We start from the raw sequence: 19768 nt of genomic DNA, 5'->3' as shown, positions 1-19768 counted from the left end.
ACTTCTACTAAATGAGACGAGATGTTGTGAGCTCGTCAAGAGAAATATTTTGTTATGAGTTGTGCTAGACACGTGTATAATATACATTGGTTGTATATATTAGTCACTCACAATAAAATTAATTTTTAGTGGACGTGATGTTCACACGGGCAATGAAAATAAGTTTGGACAAAGATCATAGTAGACGCGGTGTGAATGTTTTTTGGGCCTAAATATATGAAAAACAACGTTAGTTAGAAATGATGGGCCGGGACTAGGCCGTCGTCGGGTCAATAAAAAAGGTTATCACAAGGGACCACCCGCAGAAAAGAGAGAGAGAGAGTGATCGGGTTCCTTCCTTTCCAATGGCGACTTCGAAGCTTCATGCACTCTGGAACCACCCTGCTGGCCCTAAAACCAGTTTGTTCCTCAACTTTGAAGACTTATTTTTATTTTTTCCTTTTCTTTTAAAAATAGTTAATGCTGTTTCATTTCATTTGGTTCATGTGTTGGTCTTTAGATCTTTCAACGTGCTTCTTTATATTGTTAAAATAGAATTTCATTTCAAAGGATATATTCTGTGATGACGAATTGACGATATAGCCTGGTTGAGTCTTGTCTGCTATAGACTTTGAAAATGGGATTTGTTAAAATTTGTTAATCTTCTAGGGGTTTGTACGGAAATTAGGTATACCAAAAGAAAGACTTATACTGTTTGGAACATATTATTAGGTTGTTGAAACTCTTCGATAATTTGCAGCTCAAACGGTTCGATAACACACATCATCATCTTAACTGATGAAGAAATGAAATAATGATTAGATTATGTGATGTTAAATGGTAAGAGACATTACTTTACCAAAAAAAAATATGGTAAGAGACATTTGGGTGGAAAGGGATTAGAGTTTTTCAAGTTCAAGACCCACTGAAATAATAATTTTTAAGATTATGGGCAATTCATCATGATCATAGATCATAATTTCCTAATTTCATTTATTCTGTTTACTCTTGATTGTCTCTGATGTGATGTGAAGGGTTTGTGCATAGTGGTTCCTCTGTGTGAAAATGGCTTCTTTATAATTGCAGTTCATTTTTGGGCTCCAACTTTTAAATGGGGTATTAGCATAGCTAACATTGCTGACTTTGCAAAACCCCCAGAGAAACTATCATATCCTCAGCAAATAGGTATTCAGTTTTAAGATGTGAATTTACTCCTTTATTCTCTGGCGGATGCATTGCATTCTCCTCAGCAAATGCTTTACATTACTGATATAGCAAATATTTTATGTTACCCAGCTGTTACATGCACTGGAGTTATCTGGTCGCGTTACAGCACAGTTATTACACCAGTAAGTTGGTTTCTTTCATATTTGGCACCTCTTGTAGTCTCGTGCTAGTCTACAGCCAACCCCATTGTTATTTTTTTGATGTAGTATTAATAATTTTTTATTTGATGTAGTATTAATAATTTTTGGGAGTTGTGCAGTATGAGAATCCTACCAATCTACCATACAAAAGCATAAATTACAAACATCTATAAATTACAAACGAAAAAACAATAATAACAATAACAGCAACAGCATGTGCTTCGCATGATTTTTATTACATTAAAGGGAAAAAAAAACACAAAAAAATTGGGTTTTTGATTCTAGGTACGCTTTGATTTTTCTTTTTTTGGTGGGGTCATGACCAAAAAAAAAAGAGAGAGACAAAAGTGCGTTTGCTGTTTTTTTGGGGTGTGTCTGATATGGGTCCCAGTTGAAAGAGAAAATAAAAAAAAAAAATTAAAAAGGTGTGTGGAGCCCACAGGAGAGAAAAAACCCAAAAAGAAAAAATGTGGTGTGAACGTATTTGAGACGGCTTGCGGCTGGCTCCCCCACGCTGCATTACAAATAGAGTAGATTATAGTATTATTAATATTAATAATAATGATGGCGTTTGATTGTTTATAATAATGACAAAGGGAAAACATCATAAAGGAGCACAAGAAGTGGTTCCCAATTTCCCATTAAAGAATTCCATCCTGAAATGAAACGTCCAAAGGGAGTGTCCCTCACTTGATGCATGCATTTATTTCTTGCGCTTAATATGTATAGGCAACGAAGCCATCCTGCAAGTATGATACTTATCGAAATACTCTGGCACGACTGAACCTTATTGGAGAAACAGACTTGATTCAGTGTATTACCATGCAGACATGTGCATATCCCAGCTAGCAGTTGCCCTCTTAGTTGCCAAGGTGTTGCATACTTGTTGGCCATGCAACAATTTCTTGTACTCGCCAATCTATCTCTATGGCATCCAAATCTAACTTTGTGGCTTCCACCTCTGCTGAAGGGGAAAAAAAGCCAGCTTCTGTTGATGTGACATCCCCTACGTGTCTCTTGTCTTGCTGTAGTTATATTCTATGTGCATATATTCTTCAATGCATAACACTGTTCAAATTGATTTTTTCCCTAGTTAAGCTCATGTATTATTCCAAATTGACTAAAACCTGGTGAAGCTCATGTAAGTTAAGCTCATGTATTATTCAATCGGTATGCTCTGCTGGGGTAAGTTCTGGAATCTTGTGAGACAAAGTTTTCCAGATAAACCCTTTATAGTGTGCCTTGTCTTGTTTTGGCCGGTGTCTTCTACAGGGTATGGCTCTTGACTTATATATAAATCTAATAATTCATGTTGTACTGGACTGCAGAAAAATTGGAACCTTTTCAGCGTAAATGTTGCAATGGCTGGAACAGGCATTTACCAACTTTCCCGCAAAATACGGTATGTTAGTGACCTATTACATATATAGTTCTTGAGTTAGGTTCTTCATTTCAATGGTGGGAATACTGGGATGATTACCTATATTTCAAATTTTCAACATTATGCTATGACTGGAGAAACAGATTCGATCAATATTCTCTCATTTCCTTCTGTGCAAAAGAATATGAACGACTGCATCTTTCAAAATGAATCGTGTAACTTATTGCATACATTATGCAAACTCTTATGCGCTATGGCGGCAAATCTGTTGGTCTATTACCCCGTTTTTCCCTACTTCTTCTCAGGCACGATTATTTCTCCGATGCGGAAGAGGCTGTGGCAAAAGAATAATGATGAAAACCTTTCTGAAATTCCTAATTCAGTTTTCAGTTGTAGACTGTGACTGCGTTTATATTTGTGTGCAATGTTTTTAATTGCAGTTAACTGAAATTTGTACTTTTATCAATCTTTTCATCAATGATTTTTAATCTGAATGTTTTGGATTCTAAATTTGTACTTTCTCCAAGAAATTCAATATTTACATGGTAGAGCATGGGTACTTGGGTATCATAGAAATGTTAAGATTTAATTTCCTTCATCAAAAATTTAGATTGTACACGGTACAGATGCAATAGCAGCAAATCGTCCGTCTAGTTTCATTGCAGTGTTCCCTGGCAACTTGCTTGGGTTCTTTTCTTCCGTCTTAACTGCTTCCTTTGTTGCGTGAATAAAAAAGTCATAACATACCACAAACAGAAAACTCATCAAGGAAGCACTAAATGGGGGCAACCAAGACCACTTGGAAAAAATCCTTACGTGCGGCTGTTAGCACATGGGGAGATCTACAGTTCCACACCAAGTCCATTTTTCCATCTGCGTACTGCAATATTTTATAGACTCCATATGATCAATCTAATTAACGGGGGTTGGTCATACAAAAATGGTCTGAAGAAGTAACCGATGTTGGAGATTGAATCTATTAATCCAGTAAAAAACAAGAGATTGAATCTATTAAATCCAGACAGAGTGTGGAATTAAGAAAAGTTCTACAGTTCGATCTCACTCACGTCCATTTATGTCACTTGCATAATGATGTACCCCCGCAAAGTGTGCAAGGCAAGAATAATTCCTTCAAGGAATCAAGGACCATAACATTCTTGAGCTAATGGTTCAGACAGCTTCCCCGGCTTGAAGAACCCAACAATCCGAGAAATGTAGGTGTCCTTGTCAGGAAGTAAACCTGCATTCAACATCTCCCGAAAGACCACCTCAGCTTCTGTGAGTTCCATTTTTTGCACAATGCATCAATGATACAGTGTATGCGATTTCATTTGCATTATCTTTAACATAAGATATTGGTTGCACTTGTTGGGCATTAATCAATGCAGAAAAAAGGTTCGGGGTGAAGAAGGAAAAGATTGTGATTCACGAGGAAGCGGCTCCATATAAGTCTCCCTTGAGACGTAGCCGTGGAGAGAGTTGTAAGTAACAAGATCGGGATTACAGTGGCGGAAGTTATTAGAGAGAAGGGCAATGGCGGAATTATATGGAAGAGGAGAGGTGGGGAGAGAAGGCTTTACTATTGCAAGTAGTGGAAGTGGAGACGAGATGGAAACATTAAGCGACAAATCCCCGCTGTTGAATGTTATGAGCTGGTGGAGGAACTTATTGCAGGCTCCCATTTCCATGAAGAAGAAGAAATCACCTCTCTCTCTCTCGACTCTCCTGCCTGGCCTTCTTTTTCCCTCCTATTCCTACTGCTAGTGCTGTTAGTTTTCTTCTTAAAAGCAAGGCCCAAAATATCGATATCGATCAATATATCGGTGTACCCAAAAACCGATATATATCGGATATATCGGATATTTCGGATATATCCATTTTTTTGGTAACCAGTCCAAACTATTTAAAATATCGGAAATATCGGATATATCGGAAGTATAATATCAGAAATATCGGATATATATCGGAAATATATTGGAAATATCGGATTTATATTTTAAAATGGTCAAAAAGTCAACCGATATATATCGATTATATCGGAAATATCGATTATATCGGTGATATAAAGTTTCATATCGGAAATTCCGATATATATCGAAAAAAAAAGAGTTCTATATTCGGTGGATATATGTCGGAAATATCGATGTCGGTGTACCAAAATACCGATATATATCGGCGATATATCGGATATATCGGCGATATTTTGGTCCATGCTTAAAAGGTGTCGAGCAGAAAACTGGCTTCTGTCGGTCGTCATGATATTGGAGATTTAGGAGGAATCATACATTGGATTTGGAAGACTAATTGTTGAGCGTTTGAACATCACATACCACACCACTCCCTTTCTACTCTCCGAAGTTTTTTGAACGTACCAAATCTAAGCAACGGTTGATTTTTCTAAATTAAGACGTACTAAATAGTGGATATATCACACATCCAATAGCTGAGCTCACACTATTTAAGAATGAATTACCCTCTATTTCAGAGAATTGCTAGCCTCTACGCTAGCAAGTCTCAAGTCTCAACCATTCGATCTTTTTTCGTTCCTTCTTGAGTGAGACTGAGAGTAGTAACTTGATCTTCATGTTCACTTGGCTTAGGAACTAAAGAGTACAGGTACCCAAGAGTTTAGTGTCCAGTGGCATACTGGTTGGACACTCGGGAGTTTGGGCCAAGGACTGAGGTTGAATTTCCAACTTCACCGGGAGAAAAAGGAAAAAAAAAGAGAAAAAAGGAAAGGATAATTCATTTTTTTCTTCAGGAAAGAATCCGTTCAACTTTGTTTCTTTTGGCTTTTGTTGATCCATATATTCCATCCCAAAGATACTCACTTTGAACAGGATATAAGAACTTCATGGAGATTGCAAAGAAATCACGAATCCACTCCTAGAACATACAAAAAACAGGTAAAGTAAGATCTGAGGCTCATCCATGTTTTTTGACACGGAAGAAAAGAATCTGGATAAAGAAAGGGAAGAAAATGTACAACTTTAGTTAACTGCAAATACACTATGATCGAGTTGGAGGAAGGTAGATGAGATGTCTGAGCGATGCATCCAGATCCACATCCTTAGAAGATTTTTTAATCACCAACTTCCAACATCACATCCTAGAATATTTTTCTCAAGACTACCCTCTGGTGGAAAAATAAATACTATTTACAGTACTTCTGCACAAAGTGCACATGACCTCAAACCTTTTAATATCAACTCTGGAATCAACACTTAATTGACCTGACCGAACACTCAGCTCAGCGCCCCATCAGGATGAACATTGTCACCCTACTCAAAATAAGAGCACCACGGAATATTTCTTCGATCAAAATTTCTACCCAAAATACCTCATGGACACTTGATCGGATGAAAACCCAAACCAATCGCGACAATCTTCAGCCACAAAATTTCTTTGGACCAAACAGCTCTGCTCATTTAATTAAGCATGTCCAATATTTCATTTACGCATAACTCTGAGAGCTCCCATTCTCTGGCAAGAATAAGTACCGGAATGTTGAATCAAATGGCAGAACAGTGAAACTCCTAGGACTTAAAAGCCTTTGTTTGTGATGGGATGAACAGTCTTGGACCATAGCAGCTTGTTCAGGGGATAGGAAACGGCAGATCCAGTCAGGCAGCATTGAGTCTTCTACTAAGCCTTTAGTGTAAGAATGTAACAGCTTTGGCACAAGTAGTTTTCCCTTGCTACTAATTCCAACTGAAGCTCGTATATAATCTTTCAATGAGTTTTGCAGATCCTCCACCACATTTTCAGGCCTAAAAATTCTCACCTGCGTAGAACAATAAGAACATCATTAAATTTCTCCAATTTATTCCTTTATTTAGAACTACTATTTGATGAAAGAGCCCCCTGGTATGAATCAAGTTCAGTGTCAGCCGCCATTTATCATAAAGAGTGAAGAAGCTGATGGATTCTTACCGCAGGTGAAGAGTGCATTCCACAACTAAGAGCAAATGCAACAAGGGGTTCTGCATTCTCGATGGAGTACTTTCTCTGTTCCTCAGGTAGCTTAAACTTGTGAAGAGCAATTACCAGGGTCTGATAAACATTGTGAAGCGATAATTAAGCCACTGGTAAAAGGTAAAATCACGAGATTATGTCTCCACAGTTAGGTGGTCCGTACTGCTCAACCAAAACGGGTTCCATGATACAAGTATATTTGAATTTAACACAACAAAGGACGACAATAAATGAGGGAGTACATGTTATTCATATAACATCAACAAAAGTGCTGTGAACCTTTTGTTCAAGTCATATCACCGATGAACTAGGATTTTCACCCAACAACCAAATAGTCAGTTTAAAAAAAAATGTTATGAGAAGGTTCATTCTTTTGGTCGACAGATGTACCTAAAACTTGGGACCATATTCAACTGCCAAAAAATCTGTATTACATGATTGCTTTTATAACAGTTTGTCAACGTCCCATTTTTTGTATGGGAATTAGAAAGAGTGATGTAGACCTTTCTTACCCAAGGAAGCATCAGATATTTATCAGTAACAAACAAAATAAATAGATAAATAACAAGCATAAAGGGCTTACTATTTGTGGACGGTGAGCAGGAGGTCTCATCTTAAGAATAACGTACTCAATGTCAGCTGCACTCACTAAGTGCCCTCCTACAGTGTATGCTGCCTGCATTCCATCACAACATCCCAAATAAGATAGATTAACATACTACTACGTTAAATAAGATCTGAACTATTATGAAAAGGATAAAAATGTAACAAGATCTGAACCTTCTGCATCAACGAAGAGAATTTCATTTCGCTTTTAGGAACTCCATATGCTAAATAAGCCTGGGGTGAAGGAGACAATGCATATGTCATAAAACAACATGATTATGATGAATTGAAAAAGGCCACAAAATATCTTTGGAATGCCAGCTCGACAAGCAACGTCACTGACGCGCAAAAGCCATTGCGCTAACGCACAACCGTTTTCTTGCTGGGTAGAGTTTAGCTGTTAATCGCTGTATCAGTCTTGTAGATAAAAATTCTTGTTAGCCATAAGAAATATATATTATTTTTTAGCAAAGGAAATAATATAGTGAGATTCTCTAGGACATAGTAGGATCTTCTATCCAACCAATCCCTCCAGGAGAGCATATCACCCTGAGATGCTCCATTAGAAGAGGATCAGAGTACATAATACCCGGTTTATTACTGACAGAAATAGTTTACTTGACAAACAACATCATATCATCAACACCACAGTGGATATTCTATGCATATCAATGTTTTCCATAGCCTGCCTTCAATTCTAGAAGGTAAGTGGATGACAAGTCTGCATGATCTCTGAGACTTGAATAGACTCAAGAAAGGAAACTTGAGTCAACTGAAAATGCACTTAACTCAATCACGGGTATTTTGAAGATGAGAAAGCAGGAATTTCCAATATGAATGGAATTATGTGAAACTAGCTTACAACACTTGTGATCAAGTAGAGAAATCATGTAAGCTTGCAGTGAGAAATGAACCTTACATGCATTATAATTGCATTATACAAGTTGATCCAAAATGCCAGCCTCTCGTTGGTATTCAAGCAAGCTGGATTCACTTTTTCCAACTGTTCAACAAGTAACCTGTATTGAGCAAAGGAAAGAATAACAAAAGCAATAAACACGATAAAGCCTCTTGAACTGAGCATTTGATTTCAGATTAAGTTCTTAAAAAAAATTGAGGTGTGATACATGTCACTATTTCGCAATTGAAGATTACTATTACCAAACTCTGTCAGGAACATATGTCTAAGATGGACTCAATTGATTCAGAGGTCAGCTAATATGAAGTTACTTATACACTAAGTCAATAGCTTTCACCAAGTTGACCTAGTGAAGCCAGTAACCGAAAAACGGGTGTTCTCGAGTCCAGTCTGAGTTGCAAGAAGTGGGTTGTGCAAAAAGTGTGCACTAAAAGATAAAAAAGAACTTTAGATGTCAAGACACGAACAACTGAAGTTCATAGGCATACCTAAATCTTTTCAGAGCCCCAGTGGCGTACTTCAGTTGTTTCTCTCCAACAGACATCCAAGACACTTCAACCGCCACACTATACAGTCCAATGTACTTTGTCCAGTTTAACTTCCCTTGAACTCAGTAAGGATCAAAGGTATTCTCCATAGCCAAAACTTCATGCTCTAAATCAACTGAGGGGCTTTGCTTTGATACAGGTATTGCGAACGAGTCTGGGAGAGATGCAATGGAAGAATGGGAAAGGTGGCCCTGTGGTGATGCTGGTGAAGCCATGCACCCAGATGAAGAGAACTTGGATGAATCAGCTAGCTAGGCAAAGGAAAATATTTATCATACATCGCACCATTTCTTCTGAGAGCTGATTAGGTTGTTCCCTCAGGTTCTCCAGATGGGAATCCTTATTCCCCTCCATTTCATCTGTCTGTAGAAGCAGGTCATCCAGCGTCATACCCTGTCCGTTTCGTTTGCTTGGACTTGCAACCTACGTCAGTAAAAACTTATATTCGTTACTTTTGCATCTACCATAACAGTAACCAAGCTCTACTATACCAGATTACATGTTCAGAGAAGATCAATAAAGTCATACTGCCAATGTATCAACTTGACCAGATAGATGTTGCAAATCTCACTACTCAGCAATCATTAAAAGGAACCAACTGGATAACTAAACAATAAGAAATTTTGAAGAGAAGATTATAAAAAGAGCATTTTCTAAATTCAAAAAGAACAAACAGATAAAACAAGAAGCACGTAGAGATAAATATATAGGAGGAGAGAGAACCAGTTGTTCTGGAGAGACAGGACAGTAAGGGAGAGGTGATGGTAAAGAAGATGGCAACTGTCTCAAACGGTACTCAGCAAGACGGCGCTCATTCCTCTCTTGACTAAGCTGAAAATGCAACGCAACCAATTCCTCTTCAAGCTTTGATACAGTAATCTCAAGCAATGCTATGTTAGTCACAAGCTCCTGAGCCTGCAATTGGATCATCATATAGTGTGATGCGGACTCAAAATATTGGAAAACAAGTTTTGAATTAGATAGACTAACCTTATCTGGGAGCTGACCAATAGAATTCGAGAAAGTAGCATTGGAGTGGTCAATTGCACTTGCGAGTGCTAAATGTAAATCAATCTCTTCTTCGAGCTGCTTCTGCAATGCTGTAATCTACAAGATATGGATAGTAACAAATGTCAGGAGACCAAGTGTTGCATTATCCTTTGTTTGAAATTTTCCATTGCTGGTCTATAAACTGTGTCAGACACATATCCACGTGTCCTTGTCGGACACACACGGAAACATATTGTATGTAATATACCTCAGTTTTTTGATATTGTATGTAATTGCTGATTGGTTAACAAACACTTTGCATCCGTGTCGGATACGGATACATGCATCCGTGTCAATGCAAGTCAGCCTAGGAATGATCACATGAGTAAAAATCATTTTACAATACAGTCAACGAAATTGAGAGTTCAGGATGCTTGCAATTCCTATTAGTATGGTATTTGGTGGGACAACCCACCTGTATTTTCTAGTTGGGTACTCGGTGCGAATCTCATTAGGTCAATGCCTAAAAATAACGAGATTCAGATTCGATGAGCATTAATTTTTATTAATAATCTACAATAATTGGGCAGAAGTTGGGAAAGGTATCATTTGTTGGGCAGCAAATAACCTGTTGTACCACTATGACACTACCTCACAGGACAAGTACAAGGTTTCTAAGATACTATGGGAAACAAGTCTGACATGCGTACTCAGGGGAAGTGTGAATAGAGAGCAGAGATTGGATAACAAAACTGATTTCAATCCGAGTTGAATTGGATAATGAGGAGAGATTGGAGTGTGCTCATAATAGTGACCAGTTATGACACGAACACATGAAAGATTGACGAAATGTTGTGAGAACAAATTAAGTGAATTTCATTGGATGAAATGAAGATTTACTTACATCTTGTTCAAGGAGGGAGCGCGTCTTCTGTTTTCCATCACTTGCCTTAGGATCCTGAATAGTTTGTAATATTAAAAGTCAATATATAGTTAGTAACGAGGAGAAATGCGCCTGGGCATCCTAATAAAACAGTAATTTTGATGTATTAGTGTTGTGTTTGAATAAAATTTTCTTGTTCAAGTAATTGGCATTGTTTGAGAAAATAAATAGATAAAAGTAGGAAAATGAATTGCTTGTTTCTAGTTTGTAATAGGAAAGTAAAAGTAAAAGGATAAGGTACCTCGTCGTCCAGTAGTAGTGGTCCGGATGAACAAGTGGCGGGAGAAGTATTTAAGGATACAGGAATAGGAGACGGAGAGGCAGCATCGGAAAGGCGATACTTCCAACTCTTCCCCTTCCTTAAATATCTCTGGATTGTGTTTCCACTGACATTCATTCATTCAATCAGGTAAAATAAGTAAAAGTAGTAGAAGATAAAATAGTAGAGAGTGGAAGAGTAAAGGTGCCTGACATACATATTGAGGGGGAGAAGTAGAGCAGGAGCCGAAGAAGGAGGGTAGAGATCACGGTCTTCTTCTTCTTCTTCTTCTTCTTCTTCATCGAGACCACCTCCCCCTGCCACCTTGAGACAGAGCATCTCCAAACAGCATTAATAAATGGATGCAACCGGCCCTTGTATCTCTCTCGACCAGGGAGAATTTAATAATAATAATTTAAGAAGAAGAAGAAGAATATCAGGTATTGGGTAGGCAGTAGCAGAAATAAAGAGGAATTTGTTGAGCCGAAGACCTTTTTCACTTGACTCTCTTGCTCACTTACTCCTTTACCGACACCAGCCCCCACTCCCTTCTTCTTATTCTTAAATGAAAATACAACTATCTAACCTATGCCCTTTCTTTAGGGGCGTGGTATTGGCACCTACAATAATGGTTATTTCTTATATGTCATTTTCCACTCCAAGTGTATCGGGTTGTCGCGAGATTTCATATCCTACGGCATCGGATTGTCGCGAGATTCTATATCCCACGGCAAGCCGCGGAACATTTTTTTTTTTTGTGTTTTTTGTTTTTTTTTCACTTCAAATTTTGCGTATTGAACAACACACACGACATATGGATATCTCATTTTATTCTTTATATACTCCAAGAACAACACCAAAACCACGACAAAAAAAATATACAATCGAGACATAATTTTGCTATCTCGCGGTAAATATTTTCATATGTTATAAGAAAAACTTGTGATCAAATTAATGAAGAATAGTTTTTATAACATAAGCAAAAACTACATTTTAGTGAACACAACCATTTTGCGGCAATTAATTTTTTTTTTTACAGTAGTTATTAAAAAAAAAATAAAAGAAAAAATGATCCACAACAATTACTTTTCGTGGGATATGGGATTTTGCGACAACCTGATGTCGTAGATTGTGCGATTGCCATGAGTGTTTTTTATGTGATTAATGGAAGTGCCAGTACTTTTAAATTGGTTAAAGGGGTGTCAATTACATAAAATGGGTATCAATACCGCAACCCTTTTTTTATTCCTCATTTATTTATTTATATGGATGCTTATGCTTGCTTTCTTTAGAAGAGGGAAAAGGCCAAAAAAATCTCACTCTCAAAATCCTTAAACACATAAGACAGAGATAGTGGTCTTGATAATATATGCCCATTTCTTCATTAATATTTATTCCCACTTCCACTTCGGCTAAAAAGCCAGTAAAGCACTCGCACTTCTCGCACAGAAAAAAACCGAAAGAGACCCCTGGATAGCATCATGCCTTCTTTCAAGTCATTCCCACAGGCCCACCCCACGTCTCCATTTGGTTTTGGTTTCAATGTCTAATTTCGACATATATTAGCTCTAGTTTAATGCGTGCAACTCTATTATTATTATTACTTTAGTAATGTTTCCTCTCTTATTGCTAGGCCAAAAAATGCAATACCTACTAAGAAGGCGAGCCATTTACATAGATCTGTTAAGCAAGATATTTTTTTTCGATAGGAATCTGTTGAGCAAGATACCTATATCTTTTTCACCTGCCCGTTTGACTGATTTTTTTACTTGACAAGTACACATTCAATTTTGCAGTTTGTGCACAATGATGGCTTACGTGAACTTTATAAGATTGTTCCAGAATGGCTAGAAGCTAGATGCTAGTATGAAAAGATTATTAGTCAGTCCCTTTGTTTTGCGATACTCATTTTACTTCTCAAACCTTACTATACACATGAAATTTTCCATGCGAAAGGGGGTGAGTTCCTTCAGTATAGTGAGATCTGTATTAAAAAGCAGCGAAGGATGCCCACAAAAGAGTAAATTAGGCGAGTACTAGCCGACTACTAGGTAAGCATAGCCGAGAAACATACATGCCAACAAAAGCGCCAATTTTCCATTTATATTTTGGCTTCTCAAAGCTCCCTGTTTAGCACTTTAGCTCACGGAGTCATGGAATGTGACAATGTGTACATGATTGGGAATTTGGGATGTTGAAGTTCGATTATGTCTTTTTTTTTTCGATAACCACCGCCATCTATATATTAGAACATAGTAATATCAGTTGGAAATACTAAGAGGAAGTTGAGTCCATGAGGCTCCTTTTATAGCCCAGGAAGCAATCTCATGTACCAACTTATTCTCAATTCGCCTGATCCAACAAAATTTGCATTCACTAATTTCTGCAACTAGAGTTTTAATATGACATACAATAGAAGAAACTTTCCAACCTACATCAGCTACAGTATTATCAGCCAATACTAGCAGAATACTTCTACAGTCACTCTCAAAAATGACATATTGTAGACCCATCTGTATTGCCAGCATCACAACTATCTCTGCTCCTATGTACTCAGCTTGCTCAGCGTCCTCAGCAAGAAAATGCTTGTATGCAGTCCCTTGGATGATCCCATCTCCAGAACGACAAATGGCCCCAGCAGCTCCGCGACCCGTATTCATCTTGTCGAAAGCACCATCAAAATTCAGCTTATACCAAGGGGGCGAAGGCGGAAACCAAATACTAGCTTTCTCATTCTGCGAGCCAAGTAACTGGCTATTATTGATATCGGAATTAAGCCTTGCATAAGCTGCTTCACATTTTGTACTTCTGAGAATTGTATTGTGTAGCATTCTATTCACCCTTGGTTCATGGTCTTCCATCTTTGCCTTGTTGTGACTCTCCCAGATCTGGTATAACAATAAGAGGCTGTAAATATCTCTTCTTCTTAAATATTCTTTCGTGCTCTCACACCAGCAAATGAATTCTTGTAGCCAATCTTTGACAGACCAATCGCTATGAAGATCAACATGTATCATGGACTCAGAGACATACCATACTCGTTTAGTCCACTCACATTTGAAAAATAAGTGCTCAGCTGTTTCGATAGCCTTGTTGCAGAGTATACATGAAACATCTCCCTTGAACTTGTGTTTATCCAGAATATCCCCAGAAGGCAACCCCCCCATATACAATTTCCAGAGAAATAACTGAGTATTAGCAGCAACTTTAAGTTTCCACAGCTTCTTGAGCACCTTAGGATTGAAGGAAGAATTAGTCACAAACTCATCTTGCTTAGTAAGAAACCTATATGCAGTTTTGACTGATAACTTGCCATTTTTGGACGTCGGCCATATGATTTGGTCAGTGATAAAGCTTGGTCTGATAATAATAAGGTTTATGGAGTTCTTGATTGGATCAGGAAACAATTCTCCCAATCGATTTTGGTTCCATGAATAGGACAGAGGGTTGATAAGATGACTAACCGTAAGACCGACTATAGATGGGTCAAGTTCGAGGTAATCTTTAAGCAAGATGGGTTTAGAAAGATGTGTAAGCCAGGGATCATGATATATAGACACCTTTGATCCGTTTCCAATTCTCCATAGATAACCCTCCTTGAAATCTTTCATGGTTCTGACTATACCTCTGAAAAAATAAGAATACCCTTAGGCAACACCTTCATCTCCGTCATATTCCACCACTTGGGGTAAATACTTTTTAACAATTGCAACCATTTTGAAAGCTCATCTTTAATTAGTGTTGCCAACAATGCTTGATGATGAGGGCCTTGTTCATAACTTTGCTTTTGCATAACCGTTCCCAACTTAGAGTGTGATATGAGTTGGAAGTGTCAGTCTCGTTCCACCAAAAATTTCTGCAAATTTGGTCCAACTTGTCGGTGATTTTACAAGGCAACCTGTAAGTAATCATGGCATAAATTGGAATTGCTTGAGCTACTGATTTAGCAAGTGTCGTCCTGCCTCCTTGGGACAAGACTTTAGCCTTCCACCGTGTAATTTTTCTTTGACCTCTTTCAACCAGATATTCAAAATCAACACTCTTCTTCGGACCAAAAAAAACAGGTACGCCAAGATACATTTCCTTTTCATCAAAACCTCTGACCCCCCTTCTATCTTTTCATGAGCATTTTCTTGTGTCTTGGATGAATATTTCCACTAAAATAGGCTCTAGATTTTTCAAAATTTACTGCTAACTTGGCCAGCGGCACGACAATAAGTCTCCACTATTTCCTTCATTTTTGCAGATTCCGCTAGATTAGCTTTACAGAATATTATAGAGTCGTCGGCATAGAAAATATGGCTTATCCCTGGTGCATTCCTCCTTATTTTTATGCCCGTTAGAATCTTTTCATCTTCAGCTTGAGCTAGTAGTATGGAGAAAGCTTCAGCAACTATAATATAAAGGTATGGAGAAAGAGGGTCTCCCTGCCGAATACCCCTCTCAGGATAAACCTTATCAAGCGGGGCACCATTTAATAACACATTATATGATATTGTGATAATACATTGTTGGATTAATCTCCTCCATTTCGCTGAGAAGCCTAACTTGCCCATAATCTGATCCACAAAGCACCACTCTACATACCCTGTCAAAAGTTTTTGCCATATCGAGTTTTACAGCCATCCAACCCTGCTTATGTTTCTTTATCCTCTTCATGTTATGCAAGACTTCACTAGCTAACCCTATATTATCTCCTATAGATCTGCCTTTCACAAAGGCCCCTTGAAGCGGGGAGATAAATTTATGTAGGTGAGATTTGAGTCGAGTAGCAAGGATTTTTGAACAAATCTTATAGGTGCAGTTACATAGACTGATAGGTCTGAATTTCGATATATGGTATGGGTTGGGAATTTTAGGTATCAAGGTGATGAAAGACTCATTAATGCAAGGGGTTAAGGTTGCAAATGTGAAGAAATATTTGACTGTATTACTTGTATTACTGATATCTTCCCTAATAATATCCCAATACTTTTGAAAAAAAAACCCCTGAAATCCATCCGAACCAGGGGCCTTAAGAGTTCCCATACTTTTCAGTGTTCCAGATCTCTGCATCAGTAGAGGCTTCAGTGAGATTAAGATTTTCACGGGGAGTGATAAAAGGTTTGAAAAGGCTAAGAAGGTCTACATGCATTTGGAAGAGGTTTATCAAAAGTAAAAATAGTTTGAAAATAGTCATTAACATTTGTACCCACTGTTTTTTCGTCAGTATGCATGCCAATTCCCTGCATCATCTTTCAGTTTTTCTATCTTATTCTTCCTTCGCCTATAAACAGTGGAGAGATGAAAAAATCGTGTGTTTCTACCTCCTTCTTTAATCCAATTGAATCCTGCCTTTTGTTGCCAAAAACTTCTTCTTTTTCTAGTAACTTTTGGAGTTGCTGCGTCAGTTCTTCAGCTTTGTAATAGTTCGCTGCATCATTCATATTACCAGAGCAAACAAGCTCCAACTCCTTTCGAACCTTTTTTATCTGCTGTGTGATAATCCCAAACACTTCCACATTCCATTTCTGCAACTTGGTACTTGTGTTATTCATCTTATAATAGACATTTAAAGCAGGAGAACCAACTGATTTCTCTTTCCATGCTGAGTCTATTGTGGCCTTTCAAGTAGGGTCCATGGCCCACATAAAAAAAACGGAAAGGTTTCTTTGAGTTGGTTATGGTGCCAGATAGATTAATAGAGAGGTATATAAATTATCAGAAGAGGTAATAAGAATGTTTTGTACTGAGGCATGGGGAAATAATTCAAACCAATCCGCATTTACAAGTGCTCGGTCTAAACGGTCAATGATATGATCACCAAACAAACGATGGTTAGACCAGGTGTAATTAGAGCCTCTATATCCCAAATCAATGAGCCCCAAGTTGCTAATCATATCATTGAATTCAATCATGCTACGACTTAGATGACCATTTCCACTAATCTTCTCAGTCGGTGACGATATGTCACTGAAGTCATCTAGGGTGCGTTTGTTTACCAGTAATCGGACTTGAAGAGTGGAATTAACTGAAATCCTTAGTGGACCACTCACTTTTGGCCTATTTGGAGACAAACACACTCCAATTCATTTTATTAAGTCTGTGATAGACCCTGTTAATCCAAAAGAATCCTAGACTATGGGGATCGGGTTTTTTATTTCTAATCCGAAAATAGAGAAATAAACTAAAAATTGGAGTCTGTTAGAGAATTATATACGTCAACCAAACACATTAATTGAAATAGGAATTAAATTCCGATGATGTCTGAACGTTTGCCAAATATACATTTTGTAAGTTGGAATCAAATTCTATTCTAATAGAGTCCATTCCAATAGTTTCTTACTCCATTCTATTCCTAATTAGTTTCCAGTCTCAGTTGCCAAACACACTCTTGATGTAAAGGATGATTGGGGTAAAAGAAACTTGTGATATAATATATATTATATACGGGCTGGTTTGGCTATACATCTACTGTCCTATTCAAGAACTAGTTAGCCGAAACAAAATATGTGGGGCCTGCTGGCCCGGAAAAACAGAGAAATTGAAAAGAATATTAACAAAGATATATAAAAGTTCATACATAGAGCAAAATAAAAAGGACAAGGTGATTATGTTAACAACTTAACATTGACTAGGATTGAATTTTTTTAAGGATGACGATTAGATTAGAAACGTTGGCTTATAGGTTATAGCTGATCAATAACACATAAATCATATTACACCTTTGCACTGTAACATGAAAGTATTTGCTTCCATGTCAAAAATACAATAAGAAAAAGACATTAAAAGTTTTACATATGGTGATATGGAGCCCTTTAATTAAGTTTAAAACTGTTCGGTCCACCTTTTCCCATCTTCAACTTTCAAATGTGAGAACCGCATATAGAGCAGCAACTGAAATCTGGAACCAATTCCATACCATCGATATCAAGATGGAACAAATTTGGTAAAAAGCAGCGATGCAAGCACAATTAAGCCTCTCCTTCACCCATAAATTAAACCCAGTAGCATATGCATTGGATCAAAAAGGAATAGGCAGAAGGGAGAAATAAAGGCCCACCATAGCCACAAAACCCAACAAGACCAGCGAAACTGCTTTCACCGGTTAGGCCAAAAATAAGAGAATTCAAGGAACGAGAAAAGAAATTCCAAAAAGAAGGATGTTTTCTTAGGTTGCTAGCTACATTTTATTCTTTATTGTGCTCCCCAAACTATTCATCTCCTTGAATGTACCAACAAAGTAGCATGGTTGCGCACCGTCGAAGTATGTAAATTCTAGCCCTTTGTTCCTTAACCAAAGATGCACACCTCCTAGAGAGCTTATTGCCCTTTTTCTTTATTAAGTGCTTTTGTTGGAGTTCCTGCTCAGCCATGGTTGATAGAGATATGATCTATCACACCCCAAAGCTTGAGTCTCACTGGGTGAATAGGATATATATATATGTGTGTGTAAGTTGACACTAGCTAGGTTTAAGGAGGGAGACAGTGAACATGGTCAAGTTCGAAAACTGGGATTTGCATGGAAAGGAGTATAAATTGCATATATCTCAAGGGGAGATGAACGTGGCATGGATTATAATAATCAAGGAAGATTAGAAAAGTGCTAAAGTAGACATGAGAAAAGGAAGGCTGCTTAAGCAAAACACGGCAAAATGAATTACTTATGGGGACATCGTGCCGGTAAGCTGATCAGATATGGGAGGCAAGACTTGGTTGGGCTCCGCAGTGGCCAGCTCAGCTGTAAGTTTCTCATTCAACTCGATCGGCTCCTTAATTAACATTAACATCGCCACTTGATTTCTTGTCTCTTTGATCTAACTTGAACCGATTCGATCGATCATGTTCATCATCTCTAATTAACAACTTGATTCTTGTCGATTTTCATGCCATCTACTTTCTACCTAAACTCGCATGTAACTATGTATAGTTATTAAAGCAATCCGATTAACATAATAATCAGCCAATTCAATTCCCATGCATAGTGGCTTGGCTGTCTAAGCATCGCTACACGAATAATTATGATTCAGGGATTCCACCCAATCTACTTATATATGCGTTCGTGAACATTTTATCTTCTTCTTTAATTTGACCAACTTAATTACACATGATTTTTTGGACATGGCCAAATTTGGCCAGCACTCATAGTCATAGCTGAGGTAGGTACCTGGGCTGGTCGCTGGTATGATATAATGTGTCTAATGAAAATGGAGTGATATGAGGCGAGCTGACCTACAATCCTTGTAGTTATTTTCCAGTTTTCCTTAACCACTTATTTTCATCAACTCTATAAAATAGAATTTATGCTAAATTATATAGTGTGGTGACTCGAACGTTTTTTTCAGAATAATAATGCCAAAGCTAACTAAATTAAGCTCAATTCCAAACATATATGTTTACAGGGAAGAATACTATACCATATATAAATTAAGGAATAAATAAATATACAATGTTCAAGGTTTGGAAATGGCTCTAATGAGAGTAGCTCTATCCCTAATAGATATAATGTTGAAAAATAATAGAATTCCAGCTCCATCATTCCTTATAACTTCAATTGCATCTCCTTCAACTATACTCGTTCAATTACTTTCATTGGTTTTAATGACGGTCAACTCTGCGGTGAGCATTTTTGCTTCCCCAGTAAAATTCGCTGCCTCTTTTTTAATACATCCACCTAGATCATTTCCATGAGCATCTATGCCAACTACATCAATAACACATAATAACCTGTCATTTTTATAGAATTTTGCAACAAAGTTTATTTTTATATATCTACTCATGCGGCGTAATAAGTTGATAATCATTCCTCATCCAACGCAGCA

General features: G+C 37.6%; 2 protein-coding genes and 1 pseudogene across 3 annotated transcripts; 1 reads left to right on the top strand and 2 right to left on the bottom strand.

Moving 5' to 3' along the window:
* Positions 1-234: 234 nt before the first annotated feature.
* On the top strand, positions 235-3237 carry LOC147473065 (mitochondrial pyruvate carrier 4). Its single transcript, XM_086587856.1, has 5 exons — positions 235-399; positions 1066-1164; positions 1276-1328; positions 2675-2748; positions 3033-3237. Exons 1-5 carry the CDS (start codon positions 345-347, stop codon positions 3076-3078), a joined length of 327 nt encoding a protein of 108 aa, XP_086443982.1. The 5' UTR covers positions 235-344; the 3' UTR covers positions 3079-3237.
* A 2329-nt stretch (positions 3238-5566) lies between these two features.
* On the bottom strand, positions 5567-11546 carry LOC147473064 (uncharacterized; annotated as a pseudogene). Its single transcript, XR_015210595.1, has 11 exons — positions 11185-11546; positions 10950-11094; positions 10670-10723; positions 9766-9882; positions 9499-9690; positions 8716-9198; positions 8228-8327; positions 7483-7542; positions 7286-7378; positions 6661-6780; positions 5567-6511 (listed from the first exon to the last, which is right to left on the bottom strand). The product of XR_015210595.1 is annotated as an uncharacterized LOC147473064 (transcript).
* A 6063-nt stretch (positions 11547-17609) lies between these two features.
* Positions 17610-19233, bottom strand: LOC147473063 (small polypeptide DEVIL 22-like). The gene has a single exon (XM_086587868.1). It carries the CDS (start codon positions 18320-18322, stop codon positions 18161-18163), a length of 162 nt encoding a protein of 53 aa, XP_086443994.1. The 5' UTR covers positions 18323-19233; the 3' UTR covers positions 17610-18160.
* Between the last annotated feature and the right edge of the window lie 535 nt (positions 19234-19768).

The sequence above is a fragment of the Coptis chinensis genome, unplaced genomic scaffold, assembly GCF_015680905.1.
Source record: "Coptis chinensis isolate HL-2020 unplaced genomic scaffold, ASM1568090v1 utg498_pilon_pilon, whole genome shotgun sequence".
Classification (NCBI taxonomy): Eukaryota; Viridiplantae; Streptophyta; class Magnoliopsida; order Ranunculales; family Ranunculaceae; genus Coptis; species Coptis chinensis.
This window is presented reverse-complemented; position numbering and strand designations above follow the sequence as displayed.